We start from the raw sequence: 16,467 nt of genomic DNA on the forward strand, positions 1-16,467 counted from the left end.
CTATAAATTTGACCCGTGCAGAACACTGCTTGTTGGTGGGAGTTCAGAGGAAGATTTGTCAAACGAATAAATACTTTAATCTTATTAATGCAGTGTGAAATTTCACTTTTTTTAAACATTTCCCTAAATTATTAGAAAATGCCGATAGTAAGACCGTGGGAAAGTTTTTATCGTTGAATGGGCGAATCATGGCGGCAGAGTGCACCTGTGATAGGCGGAAATAGTTCCATGTGATGGCAAAGTTTTTAAATGATTATACAGTCGGAGGTAGTTTATCAACTTTTTTCAACTATAGTGCTGCTATTTTCCCAATCAAATTGCTAGATTTCGATTTCGGTTTCTCATAAGTCAACACTTGTAATTCAAGTGTGATTTGATGTGTGTAGAGATACATCGTGACTAGCGTATCGAATGGTGGCGCCATGTTTAAGCTGCGCATCGATTGTTGAATAGTGGAATTATAGGGTGGAATTATCTTGATTGTATCCATACGAAGTTTAATAAAGGTTAATGTCAAGAAATGTTCAATCGTTGGCCTACGTGAATGACCTTCCTTGAGCGTTCGCTGCCGTTGCGCCGCTCAAAATTATGAATAAAGTGTTATATAACTGATTGTTAATGACATACAACAAATAAACCTTTAAAGAAAGGTACCTAGTGTCTGACATTCTACTGAAAAATTCCGGATTGATTCACCGCATAGTTTTTTCATGGTGAGCATTTGAGTATATGAATCAATTAACATGATTGACAGACCCGAGTGCGGTTTTATCAGCTGTTGAAGATGTTCGATGTAAACAATAATTTTAACCACGTGCGCGATGAAAACTAAGAAGCACTTAATTTTTTAATTACATGTAATTTGAATAGGCATCTGTGCTCGTTTTTCAAAAAGTTGAATTTTAATTGACTCCTATTGCATTGGCCTAAGCCAGGCCCTCTGGAATTGAATTGAATTCGACACAGTAATTCGCCTGTAATTTGCAATGAATCTTTTTGAAAATTAGCTTGAAGATTGGGTCCGGCGAGATGTCCACCCCTATTGTAAAAGAATGTCATTGGTGATCAAATATGGCTGCCATTGGGGTGGCCATCTTGAATTTCTTGTTTGCACGATGCAACCCGCAATTCTTGATGGATTTTCACAAAATTTGTTGTGAGGATCAGGGTAGGTAAGCTGTCCATGCCTTTTGTATATGGAGGTCATCGGCTTTCAAATATGGCCGTCAGGTCAGCCATCTTGAATTTCTAGCAAGAATCGGCCTGCAATTCTTGATGCATTTTCATTATACTAGGTGTAAGAAATTTGGTAGGCAAAATGTCTACCCCTTATTGAAAATTGAGTTCAAGTATGGCCACCAGGGTTGTCCTCCATCTTGGATTTCTTTTCAGCACGATGCCTACACCAATTCTTGATGCATTTTTTCATGTAGTGTGATCTTTGGGGCAGCTAAAATGGGCTTGTAAGGATACGGGCTTTTAATGTAAGGATATACTAACAGGAAATAACATTATCGCCACATGGCCTATGCCATCTTAACTATTTTAAAACTTGTTACATCGTTACAATGTTAATCTTTCTGTAAAACTTTGAATACTGAATCATTCTTCTTCTACTGCGTCATGAAGGTATAAGGCCCGTGGGCCTCTTGTTTTATTTTGGGATGCAAATAATGACAACTTATTAGATGAGATTGACTGGAGTGTCTTGTCGACGTTCAGGTTGGGCTAAAGCCCACAAATAAGTTTGAGACTAATCAGTAGTAATAGTGCGTAGGCATGGGTTGGGGTACACCAAAGTTTTGCTTATTCAAGGAGATTCTCTATGAGATCACAAGTTGGCTTCCAATTTCAGACCATTATCCGAACAAGAACAGGAAGATTTGGCTCTAGCCCAAGCATTAGCTGCAAGTGAAGCGGAGCAATATCAACACAGAAGACAGAATTCACAAAATGTAGGTCCATTTTTCTACAATAATCATTATTTTTCTGTTAACTTCTTGTTCTTCTTTAATGTCCATGTTACTTAGGTAGATGCTTTCTATGCTCCTGGCTCAACTTAAGTTGAGAGGGGGCATATAGATTCACCCCTGTCTGAGTACACTGCCGCCGCAAGTGACGCCTAGAGGCCGCAATTGTTGACCTATTGTTTTCAACTTAATGACAACTTATTAGATGAGATTGATTGGAGTGTCTTGTCGATGTTCAGGTTGGGCTAAAGCCCACAACTAAGTTTGAGACTAATCAGTAGGAATAGTGCATAGGCATGGGTTGGGGTATACCAAAGTTTTGCTTATTCAAGGAGATTCTCTATGAGATCACAAGTTGGCTTCTAATTTCAGACCATTATCTGAACAAGAACAGGAAGATTCAAATTATGGCCACCAGGGGGGCGACATGAAAAACAACGTTAATAGCCTAGAGGCTGCAATTGGTGACCGATTCATTTCAAACTTCGTACACAAGTAGGATATCACTTGGGCCAGAACCTTATTTAAAATTGGGTCAATTAGATTCAAATTATGGCCACCAGGGGGCTGATATGAAAAACGACGTTAACAGCCTAGAGGCTGCGATTGGTGACAAATTCATTTCAAACTTAGTACACAAGTAGGATATCACTTCGGCCAGAACCTTATTTAAAATTGAGTTGATTCAATTCAAATTATTGACACCAGGGGGCCGACATGAAGAACGATGTTAACAGCCTAGAGGCCACAATTGTTGACCGATTGTTTTCAAACTTTGTACACAAGTAGGGTATTACTTGGCCCCGAATCCTATTTAAAATTGGGTCAATTCGCATAATGGCCACCAGGGGGCAGGCATGAAAAATTACGTAAATAGCCTAAAGGCTATTTACGGCTTAATTTCAAACTTACACAAGAAAGTACAAAAAAGTACACAAGTAGGGTATCACTTGGGCCAGATCCCTATTTAATTGGGTCAATTCGATTCAAATTATTACTAGAGGCTGCAATTGTTGACCAATTCAAATTATGGCCATCAGGGGAAAACAGTCTAGAGGCTGCAACTGTTGATAAGTTATTTACACTTTGTACACTTGTTCTCTAATATCATTCGTACAGAAATAATTGTGGCCATGATATTTCTAACGCATTTACCACAAACCCTGTAACTTCATGTGGCGGTGAGTTTCAGGCCAGGGGCATTCGAGGCTGCCTCATTCTAGTTGAACATTCACTACAATGAGAATTCAGGCGGGGATCTAGACAGATTAAACTAACTGCATGGCTCGAATTTGAAGTGTCCTTCAAAATTTTTGTATGGTATTCAAGATTTCATACGGTAATGGCCTTTGGTGATCGTCACCGGCGTCATGAATGAAGAAATCCCGTAATAGAATTTTAAATATGATAAAATTTGTTAAGGTGAAAACGCAACGTTTCGACTGTTGACTGACAGCAATCTCAGGTGGAATGTAGACATTCCTAGTGATAAGGGCTTTTAGTCAGATGGCTGTCAGTCAACAGCCGAAACGTTGTGGTTTAACTTTAATAAATTTCATGATACAAAATTCTGTTGTTGAATTTCTTTATTTAGTTAACACGGTTTAGAGTATTGTATTCGACTAATTCGGGTCCTGTAGTCGTTAAGATCGAAAATTATCTACTTTTTGGCACGGAAGGGATATACAACCGTGTCGGTCGCTATGAAAGGGATTCCCTGTATATATGCACCTTAAATCGGTACCTTTGTTGGTTCTAGCCTGCATTCACTTCCAAATTCAAAGGACATGTGACAACTTTTCCAAAGAACCCCAGTTTTTAGTCGCATATCGTTGGTCTATGGTCACATTTCTCATAGGGATTGCAATCTTGATTGAAAATTGAATGAATTCGATTAAAAAGGTATTTTAATAGCGAATTCTTCCATTCCGTCATGTACTGTTTCCATTTACCGGATATGACGTCAGCGCCAGAAGGGCGGCGCTAGCCGTAATAGACAGATACATGCCATTCAGATATGTGGGATAGTCACAGTGATCTTTCTACGGACGATGAATCGATTAATAGCAATTATGCCGTTGAAAATGACCAAGAAGATCAAGAAACTGACTCTTCTAGTGATGAAGAGGTCATTAACCCATATTTACATGAGCCGTTGGCTGAAGAAAATGAGCAAATTGAAGGAGAACGACCAGACAATCGGCCGGATCGAGAGTATAGACTTCAACCATACAGTCTCGAACAATGGTGAGTTATTCATCACGATCGTTGCCGATAAATAACGATTGTTGTTAAATACAAAAGCACTCAAATAGCACATTATTCGTCGAGCTTTCGCAAATCCTGGAAGTACATGGGCCCAAAACTCGATGAATAATATGCTACTTCTCATTTGGGTAAATTCAAGTAAAATTCAATTAAATTTTAGTAAGCCTAGAAAATTGAAATTGCGATAGTTTGCAGTAAAGACTGTAAGCATATATCTTCTTTTTGGAGTAGCTTCACGTGATGTATACGGGGATGAAAATCTTGCGTGGAAATCCGCGGTTGGATATCTATTTTTATCATTCTTGTGATTCATGTAGATCCGTTGAGAAAATAGGGGGGATACCTGTAGTGGTTATAGTTTTTAGGAAAAGTTCTGAGTTGAAATCATAGCACACTTAATGAACAGACCGTAAAAGTGTCTTATAAAACCGGTGCTACAATCTCTTAAACTCTCATATACAACATTGTTGCGAAACATCGGTATTGTCTAAAGCCACCTGTCAGCGCGAGTTTCAACAAATCAATATATTGTATATAACAGCGCTGGCGCTGCGCGGCAGATTTATATTTAGAATTTGCAGTCGCGCGTCATTCGACAAGGAATATATGTACGTAATCAATAATAAAATTAGTCATTGTTTCAATCCACGCACTTTGTGTTGGTCCTGAGCGATGGATAGGAAAATTAAAGATAGGGGCTCCGCTTTGGACCCCTCAACAATTACCTGAGGGATTCGAACCTAACTGGTCTCACTATATGTATCTAAGATTTGGATATTGTCGGAGCCATCCTTTTCATTAAAATAAACAACAAACGATCGACCGCGCGTGGTAGCAGTCTTATTTTGTCATGAGTCACTGCTGGATAATGGACCTCAGATGCGCCAAGAACCCCTTGAAATTTCAAAATTTTCTGGGGGGAGGATCCCAAAACCCCCCGTAAGGGGCTTAGCCCCTTTCGGTGCTCGCGACTGCTGGCTACGCCAGCACTTTTCTCGTAGTTGTACTTCCGCGTTTTTCAAAGTAGTCCGTTTTCATCCCTGTATATAAAACATGATATAAATAAAAAACTATAATTTTTATATTTATGTTTTAGGTGTCATTGTAACCACTGTCAAGTCATGCAAACTGAACCAGAATGTACTTGTTGTCGGGAGATTCAGCCGGTCGAGTCTAGGCGTGAGGAAATAGAGACTTCGGTAGTTGAACCTCATTCGATCAAGTTTATCACGGACACTCCGGGATTTGCAACTGTGTGCTTAGATCCGTCGGTACTACACACAGCGTAGCTGGCATATAAGGCGCAATATGGACGGAAAGGATTTGATGGAAATAATAACCAAAAAATGCGTCATATAGCCTACAGACAGTGTGTACGATGGTGCTGGGGTTTTTGCGGTAAAAACAATAGGGTAACCTATTAGGTATGAGGGTAACCTCATGCGTAGTGTCGTGCATCCGGTCGCATTTCCCATTGGATAATGGAGATCAAGTCTACAAGGGTTTTCGTCTTCCAGTGCTTGATAAGATTTTTCTCTTTATTCTTCCTCATTCAATCATACGTTTATGACGCACCCCGGTACAGTGTACAATTATTGTGAAATTTCGTCCAAAAGAATAAAATATATTCATTCATTTCACTGGTTTTCCTATGTTTCTTCGAGGGGTTTAAAGTCCGTGTACATCCGATGTTGGGCAAAATCCTACAATCCCAGGTTTAGTACAGCTTCATACTCAGAGGTGCCAACCTGTACGTATTTTTCGTAATTTTTCGTATTTTTCGTAATATATTTTGAATCCATTGTTTTATGTCTTCATTTCCTTTGCGTTTTGTCAGCTTCTCCAGTTTCTTTGCAAATGCTGAATAATACCTAAGTTGCCATAACAATGTTATCTTATGTTCTGACTCGACGTAGGAAAAAAACATGTAAAGGGCAAAAATATCAATATTGTGACAATATCATTAGTTCTACATGGCATGTTGTGTTTTTGAACGATCTCTTCCTTTAACGCAATGCCAACAGTCATAGAAATGAGGAACATTCCAACATTCGCGTGTCCATTTCCTAACAGATAAGTGCATATCGGTAAAAAATGCGGATACACTGAATTTCACCAAGGTCTTCTGACATTGTTTCAGCCCCTCCAATTCCATCACGTTTGACGACGTTGTGTCGTTACTCTGTAAATAAAATTTTAAAAAAAACATCAACATTGATCAACCTACGTATGACAATCAAAATAATGGAAATCCTGCAGAATTGAAGATTGAATTTACCTGCACTAATTCTGATGTAAGGATTCTATTTTGCCGCAAGTCCATTATTGTGTAAAAGCAATACTTCGCTGAATGACCTGGGCTATCGCAGCGACCATCCCCTCCCAGCAGTAGTGGTTTATTTCCGATGGAATCCAATTGCAGCTTTTCTCTTTTCATTGAAGTATTTTCTTATTGCATGGTGAATATACCGGGATTGGTGTCTGTAAACCGTTCTTATTGTGGAACAATGAATTTTCATTAAACTGAAATCATGATAAAGTCTATCAGCTGTATGACTAATGGGAACAGTCTATCAAAATATTATGAAGTAGTCTTCTAGAAAGAATCCATATACCCGTTAGAATAAATGTAAAAATACTATTTCAAGTGACACTTACTTGAACAGGCGGGTCACTTTGGTTGTTAGATTACCAGTCAAAATTATCATGGCACTTAGCATTATGCTACACACTGGAATGCCTCGGATTGTTGATTCACTCTTCCATTCAGTTGCGTTATGGCATGAAGTGCATTTTGTTCTCACAGTGATTTGATTTCCAAAAATTTGACGCCAGACCCTGTTTGATGCCTTACAAATGACGCACGATGCAAAAGCAGCAGCAGGGCAGATTGTAAGACAACAAATTTTGACTGATCTCTAATGGGCAAATCTGATTCATCCCTAAAATAGAAAAGAAAAAATTGAATTGTTTCTCAGATTAGTTACCAGCAAAGAATTATAGAGAAAACAGCACTATGCAACGGCTTTCATGTCATACCTCATCTCTTCAAATGCAAACTTCTCAAAATCATTATCGTCAAATTCTATCTCGGATTCTGAGTCAGTTGTCTCGGGGAGATATTCCATGTGATGTCTTTTTAACTTTTGAGGCGTCATCTGTGTGGATCTTGTCACCCTGCGTCTTTTCTTAGTCATATGTCTTCGCGTACATACTGGTTTTCAGCTTGAATACCTATTTATTTTCGTGTGTACGAAAAAATAGAACCCCACACCGTGCATCACTTGGGGATACAACTCTGGAATCTCTGCTGATGATTAAATCTTCTAAGAATCAGTCTTTGAAGAATTTGAGTGATACACAGGTGAAAAGCTTGCAAGGTTTCGTACTACCGCTTCGTGAAAAAAAGTAAAACGTAGTTTTCTCTTTGACTTGATAAAGGATTGCCTGTCAAGCAGGGAGAGTCCATACCTGTTATGTGCTTTGTAATGTAATGTGTGTATCTTTTTATTGGTTTGAATAAAGAAAAACGTGTCTAAATCATGAATATGCGTGTCATCTTAACTCAAATGTTTTATGGCCAGAGCTTCCGAAAAACTTGTGGAAACTACTCATTGTCATAAAATTTGTTGCATTCTACACATTTTCATCTTTGGCAAAACTACCCAAAAATTGAGGAAATATGGTCATTCTACACATTTTATATTCAGTATTCAATCAGTAAAATTACTAATTTTCCCAAATTGAACTACACATTTGGTAGATATGGGGTAAGCAGGTCTGCAAAAGCCTAACTAAGGAAATTGACTAGTCTCGGGTCAACTGATCTGAGTCTAGCACTGACACACAAAAAAATAGGCCTATCGATGTAGCTGCCTGTAGTAATACAAATCTCTTACTCATTATTGGTTAAACGGTACAAACCCGACCACTTCGATGTAGGCCTACACCGAGGTAAGAATTTGTTTGTACCCTGGAAGTATAGTAAAGAAATTCAGTCATATTCCAGGAGTATCTAATACTTACGTTCACAAATGAAACCCTTTAACTCGTGATAAATTCTGATGTTTATAACCATTGCGTCTAGAGAGAACGGCTTAACGTCATGATGATGTACAATAGATTCGTTCACGGCCACCGATAATATTGATTTCTTCAAGTTCTTACAATGATAGCCGTCTTCCATGGAAAGTTAGCAAGGACAAATAAGAAAGTCAGGAAGTTTGTTAATTATTGATTTGAATTGTTCCTTTAAATAGTTCTATGGACATTCTTTTGGCGATAGCAGGTGACGCACAATGGGACAGGCAACCAGTCAAATTGATGAGTCGATTCCGTAACCGATGGTAGAGACCGGTAACAAGTCTACTCGACTCCAAAGACAATTTAACGGCCCATATTACACCCCGAAATTGACTATAGCATATGAATTATGTTATGTTACAACGTATCATTATTCATCATCTTATTTTATCATGACTTTGGAATATTACTCGCACGATATTGGGAAAAGAAACATTAAACTACACAATTTGAATTTGATTGTCCGGGATTATAACTGTATATGCAACATAATCCACTTTCAAGAATAACGTGACACTCGACTAAAATGGCGATCTATTCAATAAGGTGTTAATTTGCTTAATGTTCAGGCAAGAAAATTTTGTTAGAATGAAAACGATTCTGTTCCATCGAAAAATATACTTTTTGTTTGAACAAAAAACTTTTCGTTCGAACCAAGGAAACTTTGTTCGACCAAAAAAAATTTTGTTTGAATGATTTTTTGAAATTGGTTCGATCGAACAAAATATTTTTGGTTCAAACATTTTGATGTTCCGATGAAAAAATGTGTTCGAACGAAAGGGTGTTTGAACGAACAAACGATATTTTCATTCGTAGTAACTAGAGCCATCAGGAATGAATAAATTACCAGTTTCATTTATGATGAAAAAATAAAAAGTCTGGTTTATTTAGTTGTCTGCTCAGACGAAATTTTCAAAAAAATCTTCATTTTTGCCGATAAAATATAATTTATAATTGTGATTGATCATTACAAGTCAAAACCAGTTAGGCTAATCACTAATACATGTATTCTAATAGATCTGATTCATCATTTACAGGGAACTTTAGGCCTATGTATATGCATAGGCCTGGCATCCGTACAAAATAGGCTTATTGAATTTCAACCCACCTAAACATCGTATTCCTACACCTCATTTGACAGGGATAGGTCTCTGGGCTATTTAATGTTTCCGGGTTTTTTATTGCAAATTTTGTTATGAAGATCAATCCATGAAACCGTTAATAATCACAACCATTATAATGTGTTCGAGACAGTAGGCCTAAAGGTCGCGTACAATTCAATGACCATTATAAGCGACCTATAAACGATTTCCTATCCCCACGGCGAACACTAATCCAAAAATCGAGCGTGAGTCCAGCTACGGATAAGAGTGTGTTATATAGGGCCTTCTTGCATTTAGTAAATAACTGTGGATTTGATAAAGATCGATATAACTATAGGAAAAATAAGATATTGATAAATGGTGAAGCCCGCGGGCGAACCAAGTAATAGATTCTTTTATTTTGATACCTCGTCGACGCAACAGCTTTTCTCCGCTTCATCTGTTCGGCAACTGAAGGTAAAGACTGGTAAACAGTCTACTCGACTCCAAGGACAACTAATCGTTTCGCATAACACCCCCAAAATGACTAAGGCATATGAATTATTTTATGTTATAACCTATCGTTATTCATCATCTTATGTTATCGTCACTTCGGAATATTACTCGCACGATATTGGGAAAAGAAACAATAAAGTACACAATTTGAATCGGATTGTCCGGGATTAGAAACTGTATAGGCGACACACTCCACTTTCAAGAATAACGTGACGCTCCATTAAAATGGCAAACTATTCACTATGGCGTTAATTTGTGCTGTTTAGAGGCTTTAAGTGATTAAACGGTGAGGATCTGATAAAAAAACCTGTGCAGTATTTGTCAATGCAACGTAGTACTTGTGATAAAATAGGAAGTAAGACCACGATCGCATGTATACTGACGCAGCCAAACCATGCTATTGAAAATGAAGGGAATCCTGTTCAACGGTCAACATGGTTTTAAGGTCTACAAACAGTCAATTAGGTACTACATCAGCGATTACTAAACAAGCTATTAGGAAACATTCACCAAAATCAGCACTTTTTACACGTTTTTGAGGGAAATTTTGAAGACGCTTTGATCAATTACCTTGATCTTTCGTATATATTTGAATCCCCCAAGGGCCCATCAGCATAAGACAAATTGGGTCGATCAGACTCAAGATGGCCGTCCTATGACCTTTTTAGTGGCCAAAAATGTTAATTTTGACGGTAATTCTGGGTCCTGTAGCTTCCTACTGGTTTACCATTTCTCATTGCAATTTGTGATGGGTATTCTTTGGAAATGGATGCTTTATACCTGAGACAGGTAATTTTGATCAGCCAATTATGAGGCAATTGGCGGCAATCTTGGTGTCATCAGTACTCATTCATAGGTCGGAAAAGTTTTTCCACATTATATTGAAACCTAAGCATATTGTGTTACTGCAATCAATTGGAAAGTTGTAGCCCATAACGTGTTCTGTGATATTGGTGAGTTTCAAGGTCATTGGTTTTTGTATATGGCAACCAGGGGGTGTTGAATAATACAATAACTTAGTATTTCTATATTATATTTGTACCTGTACATATTTTGTTACTACAATCAATTGCAAAGTTGTAGCTCATGACATCGTCCATGATAGTGGTGAATTTTAAGGACATTAGGTATTCTATATGGTCACCAGGGGGCGTTGAATATTGAAATTGTTAGATTGTTGAGCATTTAAAATCACTTCCCAAGTTGGCATGGTGTCCCTGGGCCCCTAGTTACAAATTCTTGGTTTTTGAAGGAAAATTTGAAGACGCTTTGAGCAATCACCTTGATCTTTCTTTGAATCCCATAAGGGCCCATCAGCTTACGAAAAATTGGGTCGACTAGACTCAAGATGGCCATCCTGTGACCTTTTTTGCCCAAAAATGTCAATTTTGGCCCGTATTCCGAGTCCTGTAGCTTTCTACTGGTTGTAATATTTTTCATTGCAATTTTTGATGGGTATTCTTTGGAAAGGAATCTTTAAAGCTAAGCACACACGGACAAAGCGACTGGAGACTACAAGTTGCTAGTGAGCGAGTACATCGAAAATCTAATGAAAACCAGCAACTGCGTGGCTCATGCTGGTCGCTAGGTCCATAGCGCACACATCAACAGCAACTGAGTTGTGTAATCTAGCAAATATTCTCAGGGCATCTCGAATCACGTGACAAATTGCTTTGTTTTAGTCAGTTGCAACCATGTGTTTTTGATTATGGAGCGCCCACATCGACGAATATGACAGCAACTGAGTACAACTAGATGCTCAAAAGTAGAACATGGGCAACTGGCTGGAACTGGAGATAGATGGACGCTAACCAGTTGTAAGCTAGCTCACATTGACACATTCTAGCAACTGGTTGTATCCAGCCAGTTGCTCTCACGCGCCTAAAACTGCCCGGCAACTTGTTGTCTCCAATCGCAGTGTCGATGTAGGCTAGCCCTAATACGTGAAACAGGTATTTTTGATCAACCATTTATGACGCAATTGGCAGCCATCTTGGTGTCATCAGTACTCATTTGTAGGTTGAAAAAGTTTTTCCACATGACACTGATACCTAAGCATATTTTGTAACCACAATCAATTGGAAAGTTGTTGCTCAAAACATTTTCTATGATTTTGGTGAGTTTTCAGGTTATTGGTTTTTGTGTATGGCCACCAGGGGGCGTTGAATAATACAATAACTTAGTATTTCTATATTATATTTGTACCTATGCATGTTTTATTACCACAATTAATTACAAAGTTCATGACATGGTCTCTGATTGTGGTGAGTTCCAAGGTCATTAGTTATTCTATATGGTCACCAGGGGGCGTTGAATGGTAGAATAACCTAGTATTTCCTTATTATATTGGTATGTAGGCATATTCCTAATTATAGTCGTGAGTTTCAAGGTCATTTTTTTTGTATTTGTACACCAGGGGGTGTTTAATATTGAAATTGTTAGTATTGAGCATTTGAAACCATTTCCCAAGTGGGCATGGTGTCCCTGGACCCATAGTTATGTTTTGGAAATTATTTCCGGGTTTCCCAGGATGACGTCATTCACATGTTAGTGGCGCCATCTACAGACATTTCAGCACATGACGTCACGGTGTAGAAATGTCTTCGCGGTACGGATTTGTCTTTATCACGGCTTTATAACTACGCGTAACTAAACAAAGTCTTTTTGGCTGGGATTTTTTTTTTGATTGTCACCCACTCTCCATATGATTGTGCAACAAAACAAAGTTCAGCCAAAAAGACTTTGTTTAGTTACTTTGTTGTTCAAAGTTCAGCTCTCTTCAGAGAGCCAGCGGACGATAGTTTATGGTGCCAATTAGACTTTATCGGATGATCGTAGTGGATTGTCATTTGATGGAAATGCAACTTATTCTTGCTTTATGTCATTATTATGTGGGCCTCCTATTTATTTTCGTGTTTGCTTCTCTTCACCTGGAGTCACTAGAGTTAGTCACGTTTTTTTTCCTTCAGCAGTAAATTTTCCTACGCAGCAAAATTATTTCAGCACAATCTTCATAAGTAATCTAGTAATTATCAACATAAAGGACACCGCAATATTAACAGCCATCTATTAGCTTGCACTTACTTACAATACAATAAAACCATTCCGATTCCCAGTCCCCGGGCAATGATATTTCATGTAACAATGTAAGAAACACCTATCCCTTAGCTCTTTAAAAAGTAATCATTCAGCAAGCCCATTTTTAGAATTTATTTCTTGTTGAACTATATTGCTTTAAATGTGTGGTGTCGAAAAGCGCAAAAATGGCTGAAAATAATTGAATTTTAAGGGTAGTTGTAGGGTAAACAAGAAAATTAATTTTAATGAATATTTCACGCCTGCAAAAAAAATGTAGAATTTTTGGGATAAGCTAATGTGGGATTGCAAATTTGAAATCTGAAAGTTTTTAGAAATTTGGAGAATTATAAGATTTGGCGATTGTGTAGGTGATACAGGGTTCGACTGTAAATAGAGGTTTAATTTTTTATGGAAAATTGTCAATAATGATAACTCCTCACCGACTTTATTCACTTTTGCCTCTAATCTGGTCTTCAACTTCATTGCCTCCATGGTAGTCTGAGGAAAGAGCTCTTCGTCGTTGCTTATAATTATTAGATTCAGCTGTGCAGCAGCTGAATCTATTAGTTTACTTAATGTTGCTGACTGATTAGTGTTGCACATCTTCTCTGCTGAATCTGTAGCGCATCTAACACTATGAATGTTATGTCAAAAGGACTGTTACAGTTGTATGGTAATAATTTCTGGTGGTATGGATATCTGGTATATCTAATTTGGGCCCTGGGGGCTAATTTCCATACGATTTTGGGCATTTCTAGAGAGACATGTGACATCATTTTCGCGTGGAGGGGCTGCAGCACATCCATCTGAGTGACATTTATACATGTACATATACGTGCTGTAAAAACATCCTTATACCAGTAGGCCTACATCGTATCACACAAGTCTGAAACTGCAAGTATTTTCTAAGTAGATGCAATGGAATATCGTCCCTTAAGACTGTAATCATATTTTTCGGGAAAATATAGTTCTCATTCGCTAGAAGATAAATACTGAATATTGCGGATGGATACGTGACTACGCCGCGCCGCCATTGATAGGCTGTGATGCGAGTCGAGAGGTAGGTACGTACCGGCATTTTACATTGTTTTTGTGAAAATAACTGGATTTGATGTGTAAATTATGTTCAGACTACATTTAAATGTGATGAATTGTGTTTTGTCGAGAATAAGAGTTGTCAATGCGTTTTTAACTGGCAATTACGCTGATGATATGCCTGTCAGTACCTGCTGTCCGCGGCAGCACAATGCCTAAACATACGTCATTTTTTGTTTTTCGCTTGCTCGGCCGGCACTTGTAGGTGATGTCAGGATATAACTAGCCAATATTTCCACGTAGCCAGTGGTATTGAATCCACGATGATGTATTTTTATCGTATTATTCGGTCTATGAATTACGCAAGTGCTTAAGTTCAGTGATGCTTCATTGAATGCATTCGTGACCACATATACGCACTGTGTTGGAGTGCTACAGTCATCGATGTTATACAGGCATTGATACATATAGTTGTACAACCGCAGACGCAATTCAGTTCATTTAAAAAAACATTACTGCTGAAGTTACCGTTTTTGGCTTAATAAATATTCCAATGACATATAAGGCTACTTTATTTTCATCCTTGAGTTCATTAATTTTTCAACAAGAAATACATACCAGTATAGGCGTAGGCTTTATATAGATCAAGTCATTTGAAACCCAAGTTATTTGGTGGGTTTCATAGATGTGGAAGAAAAATAGTCCCTGGGAACATTTTGAAATTTGTCTTTTATAACCATGGTTTCTTATTGTAACTATGGTGGTTGTTACCCAGATTGAGGTATACTCCGATATTTACCCGTCACTACTCCCCATACACCAATATTAACCCTTCACTACTCCCCATACACTGATATTAACCCATCACTACTCACCATACACTGATATTAACCCTTCACCACTAACCATGCAGTTACAACATAGAAGACGACTGATGGACATATTCCATCACACCACCCCCCTTCAACTTGTTCAAACTCCTATTTGAATAGGAATTTATAGTCAAAATATCTACACAAATTTAAACAATTATAGTCCTTATTTTACAATATTAAGCTCCAAACTTCTCGGCTCTGGATACAGTAGACATCTAACACGACACCTAACCCTTGTAGTTGTTGTTTCGGGTTATATCTCAGTGATTATGATATATGCAGCGATCTCCACTAATGGTTTGTGGTTCGTTTTCGGGGCGCACCTAAGTGTAGCGTCTAACCAAAAATATCTATACCATCAATAGGTAGATACGGCCAATGCACGCTGCACTTGGCTTGCCCCTCTGCCACTGTTCCTCATCCTGGGAAGCTGAAAAATATAATTAAAAGAAAACGGAAAGAAACTGTTCAGTGCTACATCTGGGGGGTCACGTGTGGTAGTATTTGGACTGAATGGCTTTTTGTCACTAACATTACAAAGAATTAGCGACTCCAGGTGAACCATCGTTAGGTACCGAAGGAAACACATTCAGACGCGATCTACCACACGGATTATTTCCCCTCGTGGCGGCTAGATAACTGGTCTAACTCGATACAGTCCATACTAGAAATGATAAATAGTTCAAATCATGAGTTTGCTGCAACGACAAGACTAAATGGCGGGAATTTTATTCATTCAGATACCACCCAAATCATGCAAGGTGGGTGGTCCCATCCATACCATCAGGAGGTGCAAGGGGTCTGAAATCCTATACATATATATATATATATGTATAGGATTATATATATATATATAGGATTTAAGCCTTTGATTTAAGGTACCGGCCCATTTCTAACCAGTAGCCTTTCCTCACGTTAATCCGGGACCGAACTTCGCGACATTTCTGGCAACTTTGGATCAGTTCTATATCAAAAATGTTGCTCTGCTCAATCTTGTCCGAGGCGACTGGAGGTCCTATAGCTGTGTTTGGATCCACCAAAGGGTCTGAGGCCCTTTTTTGGTTTACTAGCGAATCATCGTTGTTGACTGTACATGAGTTTACGAACCGACTAGGGCGCCTGATCCCTACTCTGGGCCTGAGTCTTTTGTGCTCCTCAGTGTTAGGTCTGCCTGTAATGTTCAAAGGCCCAGGCTTGGAGCGGTTTTGAGTAGGAGGCTCGCGATGGTTGGGTAGGGCCTGTTATAAGAGGTTCTTGGATAACAGCCGTTGTCTCGGGCTGTGACCATGTCCAGACACAGTCTTCATCTTCCTCCCCCTCGTCGTCGTTGAGGGTTGGTTGCTCCTCGGGATCGGTCGTTTTAACCAGTTCCTGTCTAGGTTTTTTATGACCTATGGTCACGGTCTCACTAGACAGGAGGCACGGTTTCATATCAGTGAAGTGCACAACCCGCTTTCTCTTCACCGCCCTCGGATCGTCGTCTGGTTCCATGCGAGGTCCATGCAATACTTAGTCCTTGGTTGGGGGTCCTCGGGCAAGCCTACGCTGATGTCGATTGGT

The 16,467-nt window shown here is 38.7% G+C and overlaps 1 protein-coding gene across 3 annotated transcripts in view; it reads left to right on the plus strand.

The window, feature by feature from the left end:
• The window catches only part of LOC141905028 (AN1-type zinc finger protein 2A-like), a 74,159-nt gene that overhangs the window by 45,712 nt on the left and 11,980 nt on the right, over positions 1–16,467 (plus strand). For 2 of the 3 annotated variants that reach the window (XM_074793739.1, XM_074793740.1), the window contains one exon: positions 1,856–1,955. In XM_074793739.1, coding sequence (XP_074649840.1) covers positions 1,856–1,955 — 100 coding nt within the window. The remainder of the gene's footprint in view (positions 1–1,855; positions 1,956–16,467) is intronic. The other variant, XM_074793741.1, reaches the window with a different exon arrangement.

Source organism: Tubulanus polymorphus, chromosome 5 (assembly GCF_964204645.1).
Source record: "Tubulanus polymorphus chromosome 5, tnTubPoly1.2, whole genome shotgun sequence".
NCBI classification, from domain to species: Eukaryota; Metazoa; Nemertea; class Palaeonemertea; order Tubulaniformes; family Tubulanidae; genus Tubulanus; species Tubulanus polymorphus.